The 13,520-nt window shown below is 39.5% G+C and overlaps 1 protein-coding gene across 7 annotated transcripts in view; it reads left to right on the top strand.

Annotated features, from left to right (window-relative positions):
• Dock4 (dedicator of cytokinesis 4) overlaps positions 1-13,520 on the top strand; it is a 408,217-nt gene that overhangs the window by 331,976 nt on the left and 62,721 nt on the right. For all 7 annotated transcript variants that reach the window (XM_029484743.1, XM_029484744.2, XM_029484748.1 and 4 more), the window contains exons 28-30: positions 5,331-5,406; positions 7,340-7,440; positions 7,810-7,868. In XM_029484743.1, the coding sequence (XP_029340603.1) occupies positions 5,331-5,406; positions 7,340-7,440; positions 7,810-7,868 (236 nt within the window). The remainder of the gene's footprint in view (positions 1-5,330; positions 5,407-7,339; positions 7,441-7,809; positions 7,869-13,520) is intronic.

Genomic DNA, 13,520 nt, shown 5'->3' on the forward strand with positions numbered 1-13,520 from the left:
AGAGACACTGAAACTTATAGAGGAGAAAGTGGGGGAAAGCCTTGAAGATATGGGCACCTGGAAAAAATTCCTGAACAGAACAGCAATGGCTTGTGCTGTAAGATCGAGAATCAACAAACAGGACCTCATAAAATTGCAAAGCTTCTGTAAGGCAAAAGACACTGTCAATAAGACAAAAAGGCTACCAACAGATTGGGAAAGGATCTTTACCAATCCTAAATCAGATAGGGGACTAATATATGGAACTCAAGAAGATGGACTTCAGAAAATCAAATAACCCTATTAAAAATGGGGTACAGAGCTAAACAAAGAATTCTCACCTGAGGAATACTGAATGGCTGAGAAGCACCTGAAAAATGTTCAACATCCTTAATCATCAGGGAAATACAAATCAAAACAACTCTGAGATTCCACCTTACAGCAGTCAGAATGGCTACGATCAAAAATTGAGGTGACAGGGGATGCTGGCGAGGATGTGGAGAAAGAGGAGTCTCCATTGTTGGTGCCATTGCAAGCTGGTACAGGGTCCAAATAGAGAGACAAAGAGAAATGGGGAAGAGTCAGTCAGAAGTTTGCTGCAGCCATCCAAATGAGAGGTGGTGGCTTGGACTGGTGGGTAGCAATGAAGGTAGTCTGAAGATTGATTTTGAAGATGAGGATGGTGAGGTCTCCAGATGAATGGATGTGAGTGGAAGAGAGGAGAAATGAGTAATGATGGACCAGTGTGGTACCAGTGGGTTAAGTGGAGAATACAGAGAGAGAAGATACTCATGGAGTGAGAGAAGAGAGGAAGTCTGTGAGAAAGGTAAGTTTAAGGTGATGTTAGCATCCAGATGTAATGCTTGTTGTTCTAGTACTCAGGATGCTGAAATAGGAAAACAGGCCTCAAGTACAAGAAGAGGCCGAACTACAGAGTGAATTCCAGGGCAGTCTGAGAGACACAGCAAAACCCTGTAGGAAACAAACAAGCAAGGTGCTATTAGATATCCCAGCGGAAATGCAAAAGAGAAAGTAGATGGACCAAATGGCAGGGAAGCCATGGCTGGGATCTGAGGCCGGGGGATGGAATGAGAGCTCTTTGGAAGAAAACATATGCACGAACTGGAAAGCATGTGAAGTAGAGCCTTTCTACGACCTTTCTAGCCTTGAGAACTCTTGCTTTGCGGTCCTCTCTCTATCATATTAAACACAGCAGGGGGAGGAGGGAAAGGATAGGAGGTTTCCCAGGGGAAACCAGGATAGGGAATAACATTTGAAATGTAAATAAAGAAAATATTCAATTAAAAATAAATTAATTAAAAAAAAAACACTAAACAGATCCATATGCCATATTAGATACCTTCACTGAGGCCAAAAAAATTGTTTATCAGAATTTTAACTTATTTGGGAATTCTTACAAAGGTATAAGAGGCAACCTATCATTTTTAACTTAGTGAAAATTACATAAATAACTGGGCAATTAGTTAAGTTACATCTTTTGAAAGTATGTATAGTTGACTATATCCTGGTTTGTATTTCATAGTTTATTTGGTAGCATGGCATTCTCTCGGCCTTTTGTATTTTCCTCCCTGAGAAGCCTGAACCCTGTGTCTCTGTTCCAGCAGAACAGGCAGCGCTGATAAATGTCCAAGATCATCAGTCTATCAATAGGACCATATGCTGCACTGCAGACCCTAAGACTACTGAAACCCCACGGAGAGGAACATGCAGAAGCAGAATTTGTTGGGATGCTTTTCTTTCTTTTTTTTTTTTTTATTTACTTATTTATTATGTATAAGTACACTGTAGCTGTCTTCAGACACACCAGAAGAGGGCATCAGATACCATTACAGGTGGTTGTGAGCCACCATGTGGTTGCTGGGAATTGAACCCAGGACCTCTGGAAGAGCAGTCAGTGCTCTTAACCACTGAGCCATCTCTCCAGCCCTGGGATGCTTTTCTCAACATGAGGATCATGACCCCTTTGGGGGGGGTCACATATCAGATATTTACATCAGGATCATAACAGTAGCAAAAGTACAGTTATAAAGTAGTAATAAAAAATAACTTTATGATTGTGGGTCACCACAACATGAGGCGCTGTATGAAAGGTTCGAAACATTAGAAAGGTTGAGAACCACTGCTCTGGAGCCTTGCTCTTCAAAGGGTGCTTTATGGACAAGAGCAATGCCATCACTTAGAGCTTGTTAGAGATACAGACTTCCAAGAACTACTCCAGGCTGCCTGACTCATTGTCTGAATGTTAAGTAGGTTACCACGTACCCACTGAAGTATGAGAAGCATTGGCCTAGAATGGGGGCTCTCTACTCCAGGTGCACCAAAAATACCCTGGGAGCTCCGCAAAGCCAGATATCCTGTGCATATTATAATCTCCAGAGGGAAGGCCCAGCTGTCTGCAGTTTTAAAACATCAATGATTCTAGTACTAAGACCACAGAGGTTCCATGTTAATCAGTACATGCATCTCGAGCTACCATAAGTATTATCTGTGTTTATGACCTAGCATGTAAGCAATTTTATAATTCTTCTAGGGAATTGCCTTTTCTCAACTGGAAATTTGAATTAGTCATTCTTTTTCCAGGACCTTAGTCTCCAGGTTTATTGAGAGGCCCTTTCTCAAGAGAATAAGATGGTAGTGATAGATAAAAACAGTTGACATCCTACCCTGCACATGCACACAAGAATGTGTACACACACAGAGTTCACATTTTACTTATTTAAGCTGGTAGAATTTTTTGAGTTCATTTGTTTGACTGATTGAATGTAAGCCCTTGTGATGGCTAAGCACACACTCTGCCATCAAGCTGCACCCCCCGCCTCTAAACCTTCCCTCATTAAACCTAGAATCCCAGTGATCTGAGTAATGGATAAATAGTCACTTCTTACCTGATAGCATTGTCATCTTCTGATAATAAAGCTTTACATTTGTTGTTGACCTTTTGCATAGCTCATATTACCATAATGTTTGTTGAATTAGTTTGTGAATGAGTTTAAAAGATTTCAATTTTTGGATGTTTTCCCCAGATATATTGATAAGGGTACATAAATCTTTACTTCTAAGGGAAAAAAAAAAAAGCTTTACATTCACATGGTAAAGTCCTTTGGGGAACCCCAATGAGTTCTCACTTATCATCATTGTTTTGGGGAGGACCTATGCAAACAACTACCTCTATACCATCAAGTGAGGCAATTCCTCTCTCTAGTGTGAAACTGGCTTGTTATATCTGACGTGGGAGGTGAGGAGATCACAGCAATTCTCAATTTTACTGGGTTTTCTCTCACTTAACTTTGGTAACAAGACTCTTTGAAAAGGATGGTGATCTGTTCAGAAGTGTATGTGTATGTGTGTAAACAGGGTCCCGTTGGGTGCTTGAAAGATAATGGTTCAGTTTTCCTTTCTTCCTTCTTTAACCACCCAGCCCTTGGCCTTGTTTCTATTTCCCTGTATGGCAAGAAAGATATACAGTGAATGTTCCAGTAAGTGAAAACAGTAATGAGCCATTATATCCTTCAGAGACTATCAATTTTACAATTATTAATATAATAAAAGTATTCTTACCTGTATTTTTCCACTTGCATAACCAAGGAGTAAGGTTGGTAGGATGTTTTATTTTACTCTTCCCTTTATCTCTTCAATTCTGACTTTCATGATGACAGGCAAGACCTCCTCAAACCTAATGCAGCATTACATATTCACCTAAGAAAAGACCAAAACAATTATAGAAGTCAACCATTTGTGCACTGATGCTACTTTTTAATAGTTAAAGTGCTGGCTTGTCTCACCATTAAGTTAACCAGTTACAGACACCTTCAAATTTGAATGTATACTCTCCTGGCTATCAATATGAGTAGATTTTTTTAACAAATTACAGACCTCTGTTCAGACCTAGACAAAAATATTCACCAAATCCTTCTTCATTAAATTCCCAAGCAAGATAGATATAGAGATAGATAGATAGATAGATAGATAGATAGATAGATAGATAGATAGATAGATAGATAGATAGATATGTGTGTGTGTGTGTGTGTGTGTGTGTGTGTGTAGGAGTGCTAAGAACATAGAGCTATCTCTGTGTTCTTCTGCCCTTGGGAGATGACTCTTTCTTGGAGTGGCTGTGACTCTGTTTTTATGGGGTTATAGACACTTAAAGAAATTGTGTCTTTAGTGTTAGTCTGGCCTCCTGTATAGAGGAATTTTAATCTAGCAACATGGCTGCTCAGGCAAGGGATCACATCCAACGACTTTCTAGGACTATGTGACCTGACTGGAAATGGACATGCTGCACACCTTTAATCCCTCTGGATGAAATACAGACATGCCCTTAGTACACACCTTTACCTTAGTATACCCTAACATTGAAGGTAAACTTAGTTTTTTTGAAGGAAGCATCCATGTTTGAAATTGATGTCTAATTGAATAGCAGACAAAGTGACAAATCAGAAAAAGATTTGTCAGAATGAGTCAGAGTTAGGATGATATGCCCAACTCTCATGAGAGCAGTCAGGAAAGGGAGACTATTTAAGAGCAGCAGAGAGAGCGTGGGGTGGGGGTACAGTTTTACCAAGACAGTTTTAAAGACAGGTTGCAGAGAGAACAAGCTAGTCTCAAGTGAAGACAGAAGCCAGAGAATGAGAAAGAGCCAGATTAGAACACATTGCCAAAGTTAGTATGAGGCCAGGCAGAGCAATTCAGTCTGAAGCTAAAAGAAGCCAGATTAAATCAGTGATCTTGGAGAGGAGTTTGGATCAGAACAGCTGAGTTGAGCTAGCCAGCCAGAGTTCAGAAAGATCTGAAAAGGGTGAACTTATTCAGCAATAAGTCTTTGAGATGACAATTACCTCTGGCAAATTTAAGTTACTTTTAAAATGCTGTGACTCTGCCTTCCATCGTCCTTCTGTGCCATCTGACACCTTACATGGAGAACAGAGAGACAGTGGCTCATAAAGGAACATTGCTGTCTGTCGTTTTATCTATCCATTGCATCTTTAGGCTCTCTGTCATTCATGATAATCAAGTACAGTTATGTTTACATTAAGTAATTTTGCCTCATTTAGAAATTAATTTTAAATGGTTCTAAGACATTAATATATGAGTATATGTGTGTATGAATTAGTTAAATTTATAAATCTTCCTGTGTATCATTTTGTGAACGAACTGGCTCTCAACTAGATATTTTTCTCTGCTTTAGTTTGTTTTGTTTTGTTTTGTTTTTAATCCACATGCTTCCTGGAGGAGATTTTCTTTTATCTTAAATGTGTTTTATTCTTAATTGAATTTCACTACTGTACAATTTCAGCTCTAATTCTGTGTGTGTTTTTTTTAATCACTAGTGTTATCATCACAACAGTTCTGTACCTCTCCGATGCACTCCGTAAGAACTTCTTAAATGAAAACTTTGATTATAAGGTCAGTATCTGATCCATGACTGGCTGGCTTGGGCTGAAAGATCTGTGCTGTATTTTAGAGAGGCACCTTGCTTGTGTTCCTGAGAATATTAGTTTTAACTGTGCATAATGTTAGCACTGTTTTTATTACATTTGCTTATCAGCCTGATGGAAATCATTGTGCTTAAAAGAAGATTGGCCATACCTGTTACTGTAAATTTTAATTATTGTGCTTGTTTATTGTGCCATTCCAGGGTACAACAAGAAGGATCTCGTACATGTTTTTAAGTCATTTTAAAGTTTTATTTTAGAGTTTTAGGTTTTTGCTTTTTAAAGTTTATAAAGAAAGAAATGAACACTTTCCTAGCTTTGAATTTTTGGAGTGAGATGGTGAAAACTATGAAACCTTAGTACGATTCTTTCAGGTAGGATTCTCAGTTCATCAGTAATATGACTGCTGATCTTCCTGCATGTCCGCCTAGCCTAGACAGTTTTATCATTTTTAAACCCAATAGCAAGTGATAATGTATAGACAAAGTACCTGCTGTGCCTTCCTTTCTCAATAATGGTATCTTTGTTTCCTGTTTCCTGTTTTTTTTTTTTAAGTAACATGTTCAACATTAAACATTTAGTAAGATTTGACAACTAGAAAATACAGAAAACATAAATGCAATAATAAAAATTCTAAGTACTCTTGCCTGTCATACAGGAGCTAACCCTGGGCTCAGTTAAACAAAAATCCCAGCCATCTAAAGAACTAGTAGAAACTTAACTGAAAATTCAATATATTCTACCCATGACACAGGGTAACATGTCACAGTAGCTTAGCAAGCGCCCTCATCTACCTCCTACACCCCCAGCCCCTGCTTTTTGACATTTCTTTTCTTTTTTTCTTCTCTTTTCTTTTCTTTTCTTTTCTTTTCTTTTCTTTTCTTTTCTTTTCTTTTCTTTTCTCTTCTCTTCTCTTCTTTTCTTTTTTCTTTCCTTTCCTTTCCTTTCCTTTCCTTTTCTTTTCCTTTCTTTTCTTTTTTGACATTTATTTTCTTCTACTACTTCCTCCTTGTAAATTTTCCTTTAAATGTATATCCTTGTAAAATTAAAATTGCCCTGTGCCTAGATTTCCTTGAATAAATATTATTAGTGGAGTGACTGGAGAAAGCACAACAGTTAAGAGCGCTTGCTGCTCTTAACTGTGTTCAATGCTCAGCAACTATGTCCGGCGGACTTTAACTCCAGCCAGGAGAACCCAATACCCCTTTAATACATGTTTTTAGTAGAATCATTTTAGTTTGGGGTTTCTATCACATCCCTGTTTTATTTGTGAGAGCCCTATACCCGTGACAGATAGCTCTTGATCTGTTTCTTGTAGTTATTTAGCTGTCCTCTGATGTGACATCCCTGGAGACATAATTTTAGTCCATATGTCCTACATGGCTTCTGCTGTTTATTTCTGGAAATTTTATTCTGATGTCTTTCTTTTTCTCTTTTTGGCATAAGAAAATTTATGACTCAAAAATTTGTCTGGATAGGGAGTTTAAAGATACAATGTGAATTTAAGGCAATTAGTGCTTCCAGAGATACAGATGCATTTTTTTTAAAAAAGTTGTCCATCAAAAGAAGCACCAAAAATTAATCCACACAGGCATGAAATACCTAAGGCTGCCTGGAGATGCTCAGAGTAAAGTTACTGAAAGAAAGCATTTGTCCTTTAGCTACACCAGAGAGCGCATGCCTCTGGGCTTCAGATGTTAAGCAATAGCAAGAGAGTATTTCTTTAATTTTATAGCAGAAAAGTTCAACTGTGTGTCACCCCACGAATTTATAGCTAGCTGTGGCTGCTACCTAGTCCACTCTTCATCCCTTGACTGCTTCTGAAGCCAAGGTCAGCCATTGCATCGGCTCGTGTGATGTTTGCCTAGCTCAATACTATTTAATGTATCTCGTTCTTGTTTTAGATCTGGGATTCCTACTTTTACCTCGCTGTCATTTTTATAAACCAGTTGTGTCTGCAGCTGGAGATGTTCACACCTTCTAAAAAGAAAAAGGTGCTAGAAAAGTAAGTACAGAGGATGGAAGTGTGCTCTCAGTGAGGATGCTTAGTTCCAGATGTTCGCAAATCAGAATGCTCGCAGCTGGAAATGACAAGAAGGGAAGCAATTGTTAGAGCAGGGTTTTCAGGGAAATTTCAATATTTGAGTTTATTAATACCTTTTCTTGTGGTGTTTTCAGAATTCCGCATTATAGAAATCAAAAGTTATGAGTTTATGGGGGTATTTTATTTAAGGCCACTGAGACGTGTTCACTAGCTATCTATATTTAAAAATCTCTTGCCTTTAATTCAGAATGGCACACTGTATCCTACAGAACACAAGTCCTTTGTTCTGAAAATGACATCAGTTTTGATTTTTATCTTTTTCTATTTCAGGTATGGTGATATGCGTGTCACCATGGGTTGTGAAATTTTTAGCATGTGGCAAAACCTAGGTAAGTGATCAGAAGCACAGTCCCCTCTGTGGTCCAGCTCATCTCCTGACCTTTCCATACACATAAGAAGAGATGTTCATCAGTAGCAGTGTTTGACTCTATCGCACACAAAAGCTGTCTCCAGAAACTGACATCGTGTGAGCACTGGATACGGTTAATTCTTCACACTGGTGTCTATTTGAAAACCATCCCAATACCTTTACTTCTTTTCTTATTAACAACATGGTTTGAGATCTAGTATCCCAGGAACATTGTCTAGCAGTGTTCGAATCCTTTGAACATTCTCTAGCAATAAACGAACTTTCCAGAATGTGAAACCACAAAACTTTTACAGCTCTGAAAGGAAGCTATGAATCCTTGTCAATTTGGATTAAACTTGGTGAAAGGTTGCCTTAACCATCATCATTCTAAAACACCTTTCATGCCATTGATCTGTACCATAAAGAATATCACCAAAGGCCTTTCAAAGCATTTGCAGTTGCTAAGAGACTCTTAGATCCAATTGTGTTAATCTGCCACAGTGTAGAAAGCATATTATCCCAGCAAACCGATGGCACAGATCTGCCTGCACAGAAAGAATAATATTTGGCAGATAAACTGTTCTAAATTTCATTGGCATAAAATCTCTTTCTAGAGATTTATAACATTTAATTTGGCATATTAATTTTATACTGTTTATATCATTCACTGTTACTGCATGTGAATCCCTTGCAACTTATTTAAGGGATTGACATTGGACTATGTGATGATGGAAGAGTTCCTTCCTTTGGTGGGGCTCATTGAAGTACAGCTTAGAGATAGGAGGGCTTGCTTTCTTGTTACAGACTGATTTTTGCCCAGAATTTATATGTCCCTCAAATATGCACAGCAATGTGGGGAGCTTTGTCATTCATGAATACTTAATGATGATCCAAGAAAAATAAAATGAGTTTGCATCTGAAAAATAAGATCCTATAACTGTCTCTAGATTTTACTAAAACACAGAATGGAATATCTAGGCTGGAGAGTCTTATAAATTTTTCAATCTTAACTATTTCTCAGTGTTGAATAGTACTATGTTCATCTTGCCAGTTGACCTGACCACCATCATCTCCAGAACTCCTGTCCTAGAAAACTGAGTTGCTGTAGGAAAGGAGGCCCTGGGGAGGGGAGGGTGCAAGGGAAGGAAGAGTGGCAAAGGAAGTGGGGGCCAGAAACAAGAACACGTTTTATTTGAAAAATCCAGTAAGAAAACCTAACTCTTTTTAGGCTAACAAAGAAAGCTTCCATCACTCTCCACCTCAGGTGTCAAGTTTCTCTCTTAAATTTTCTGCACTTGCTACTTCATGTACATGAGAAAATCCAGCCTTTGTCGTCCTTCCTCAGACTTGCTTCTTTTAGGAGGATCCTGAGTTTCACGCTCGGTCCATGTAGAGGTCAGAGCTTCCCTCCCTTTAGAGGGTCTGTGATAGTCCACTGTCCTGGCTGTGCCTCTGCCTGCCTCTGTCCTTGCATATATCAATTGCTCCCACCTTGGGCCGTTAGAAGTTCTGCCTTTATGAGTATGTATCCAGGGGAATCTTGGTGTCCTGCTTTCTTTCTCATGGACAGAAGCTTAGAGGCAAAGTTGTTGGCTCTTGTCTTCAGTGTATTTTAACCTTTGGAGGACCTGGCAACTTGGTGCATAGCTTTTATCCTGTTTCACATTTCCATCTCCCGAGTTCCAGGGTTCCAATTTCTACATAACTAGTGGATGCTCAGTGATATAACATGGTTTTAATAACTTATTTTGAATAAGGACTAACTGGTAATAAGTGAATACCTCTTTTTAAATGTGTTATTCCTCAATATTTTTATTTCCTAAATTAAAGGAATAAAAATTATTCAGGCAATAGAAGAAGAGAGTTATATATTACATCCCTACCCTCAACCCCCAAATTTTGTCCACTTACTTGTTCCCTTGGAAGAGTGGGGTGGCCTGAAGAGGTTAGTTCTTGGCAACTTGCTGCACATGTGGCCCTCATTTAGCTGCAAAGATGTTTTCACTTTCTGTTTCGAGATGGATTCACATTCTTCCTAAACACAAAGCAGGTTCTTTGATCTGCATTTGCGAACAGAGTATCTTGTAACCACTGTATAAAAATCAATACTTCCCCATCAGGCTGCTCACTGTACGTAAACATAAAACTCCAACAGTCCGAGTAGCAGGTACCCTAAGTACTTCCAAATATGACCACATGGCTGAAGCTAGCCATGGGGCTGTACTCGTACCCTCTGGTTTACAGGAGTCTTGTAAGCGAAGAGCTGGTGTTACAAACATCACCAGCTCAGCAGGGATGGGATTTTCCATGTTTGAGGGCCCATCTGGATTTGCATATGTTCCTCGCTCCTAAAAGTGTGAGTTTCAGCAATAAGGCTACTCTGAAGCCTTCATGCATGAAACAGACCCAAGTGTGACTACTCTCTGACTTCTCTACTGTCTGAAGAAAAGTACAGGTATAGAGTGTAGTCTGTGGGCCTTGTTTGAACTGTATCCGAAACAAAAGCAATGCATTGCATGCTTCAGGACCGTCGGGAAGTTTGGATGTTGGTTATGTTTTTAATTAATTAGAAAAAAATTAATATGTGGATGTGCTGCCATGATAGAGGCATTGTGACTGTGTACAGTCACAGTTGTATAGTTGTGTTTTGATTGGTGCAGTAGTACAGTATGTCTCAGCCTTGCTTTAGAATTCTTTAGAGAAAAAAGTTAGGCAGCATGGTAGTAAAACAAATTAGTGAAAATTCTAACTGGGTAACATCTGGACAGTGTTCCTGTGAGATTTGTTTTACTTTTCTCAGCGTTGTGAGTACATTGGAATTTTTAAAAAAGACAAAAGTAGGTTATGAAATATCTATAAATGGTAAAGATATTTCTGTAAGAGACTAAAAAATGCCCAAGCAAATAGTGATCAATAAATAAGTAGGTACTAGGAGTGATCTCCACTCTGGAGGTCAGTGAATGCCAGACTCAGGGAAGAGTAAAAACAAAGCTGGAAGGATGCACAAGGTAACAGTCCATCAATATCTATGTATCTGTCATCTCTGAAATGTATAAAGGAGAGACTTAAGGTCAAGAAAGACAATATACTAACAGGCTTATAGCTCAATTGACACAATGTTTGCTTAGCATGTGTAGGGGCCTGGATTTAATTCCTAGCAGCCCAGTAAAATAACAAATAAATACATTGTTTTAAAACACGAAGGAAAAAAAAAAAAAAACAACCAGAAAACCAAAGTTGCCACCATAGTGTCTCTGCCTTTTTCTACTAACTCTCAATTAGAAGGCCATAAAAGCCGAGTGCACTCGGGAGGCGGAAGCAAGAGGATTTCTGAGTTCGAAGCCAGCCTGGTCTACAAAGTGAGTTCCAGGACAGCCAGGGCTACACAGAGAAACCCTGTCTCGAAAAACAAAACAAAACAAAAACAAACAAACAAACAAACAAACAAAAGCCGGCTGATTTGAGTTTATGTGGAATTTCTGTGGGTCACTCCCTTTTGCCCACATACTCAGAAGCTGTGCAGAGATTTGGTGTATCTATACAGTGTGGAGGTAGCCCAAGAATTACTCAGACTTCAAGGCAGCTTTTATGTGATGGCTTTAAGAAGCTGGCCCTGTAGCCAGGTCCTGGGGCAAGCTCTTGGTCAGGCATCACACCTGAACCCTCAGGGCTCCCCAGCCTCCCAACATGCACACATTGGCAACACCTCCATTTCTTCCATTTTCTCCCTTACCAGGACAGCTCGAATAAGCAGTGAATGCAGACTTTTACAGATGACAGGGAGAGTGCTCGCATCCAGGTTCTGTTTTCTGCCTTGACAAAAATAGCCAAGAAAAGGAATTGCAAACCAGCTGCCAGCTACCTGCCTGAAATGTGGGTGTCAGGAGGGGGGTGGGGAGTGGATAACAGTGCCTGCGTTTCCACTGTAGAGCATTCATTTTTGGAAGAAAATATTACAAATTTACATGAATGAGGAAGTTTCTCCTGAGATATTCTTGCTGCGTTAAGGAAAACAAAGCAGTCTTTTGGGAAAGGGAAAGGATTATCTGGGTCAGAAATACAGGTAGGAATATGTGAGAAAAAGTTACAAGTTTCTTCCATATGCATTATGGGTATGGATGAGACACTTAGGGAGATGGCTCAGTGGGTATAGGCACCTGCCACCAAACCTGAGAGCCTGAGTACGATGACCTGGAATTAAATGGTGAATGGTGGGAACAGACACTTGAAAGCTGACCTTTGACCTCCACATGTTGCATGCAAACACACATGCCAATTAACTAATTTAGTAATAATAATAAAGATGGTAAAAAAAAAAAAAAACAGTTACCATTGATGAAACCTCAGTGATACGTGATGGGCTGTATTGTGACTTCACTGATATAAAAAAGGACTTTCTATATGGGCAGGGCTGAAAGATTGTATCCAGGACTGGGTTTCTATTCTCAAAGCCCTTCCTAAAGCACTTATCATTTATTATTTTATATTTATTTGTTTCATTTTGTGAATGAATATTTTGCCTGCACTTATGTATGTGTGCTGTGTGTGTGCCTGGTGCCTGAGTTCAGAAGACGGCATCAAATACCTAGGAACTGGAGTTATGGATGCTTGGGAGCCACCACGTTTGTGGAGAACTGAGCATACACCTTCTATACGATCTAATCTCTTAACTACTGCACCATCTCTCCAGCCCCTGGTCAAGCACTTTAATTCTCACTGAAACTAAAGACAAGGCAAAGTCAATACCACTCCCAATTGTGATGAACTGGTAACTCTCTGACCATGTGAGGTCCATGTGGGACTCCTGTTCCCAAAGAAAGGACCTGACAAGTACCCCAGGATTCTATGTGTTAATAATAGAGATCATGAGGATCTCTGACCTATATAGGGCATTCCAGACACAGGAAAGGGTAAGGACATTGATTGGAGAAGCTTCAAACACATTATTACTACTGTTAGAAAAGTTCTTGATATGAAGCCCTCTAGGTATCTCCAAAAAAGGAAGTAGTTCAAACTAGTAGCCTCTGTCTAGAAACCCATTCAGGTATGTGGAAATCCTGACAGAATTCAAGGTGCTACTACCCTTGTCTCATCCTGTTGTGGTTCTGGTCTCTAGTGGGCAGGCAAGATACTGTTCATGAGGTTTTTTGAGAGAACAGACAAATTTATTCTAGCTGCTGCATCAGATATATACAGGTTGCATTTGACAAAGTAAAGCCCAGAACTCCCAAATGAATCTTGTATTAAGAAATACATGATCAGTTGGATTATGGCGGAGCATGCCTTTTAATCCCAGAAACTGGGAGGCAGATCTCTGTGAATTTGAGGCCAGCCTGGTCTACAGAGCAAGTTTCAGGACACAGAGAAACCCTGTCTTGAAAAGCCAGAGAGAGAGAGAGAGAGAGAGAGAGAGAGAGAGAGAGAGAGAGAGAGAGGGAGGGAGATACAGGACAGACAGACAGACAGACAGACAGAGATAGATAGAGAGACACAAATTGATGCATGCTCTCTTGTATAGCTAGGAGGCCTGCTGATAGATCTGGCTTGGGGCATGAGTTTTTAGAGAGAACATCCAGGCTCACTATTCTTAGCTGCATTTTGCTCTGAGAGCTAACCTTAGTCTCAAAGGAAC

Source organism: Mus caroli, unplaced genomic scaffold (genome assembly GCF_978045245.1).
Source record: "Mus caroli unplaced genomic scaffold, Mus_caroli_1 scaffold_14, whole genome shotgun sequence".
NCBI lineage: Eukaryota > Metazoa > Chordata > Mammalia > Rodentia > Muridae > Mus > Mus caroli.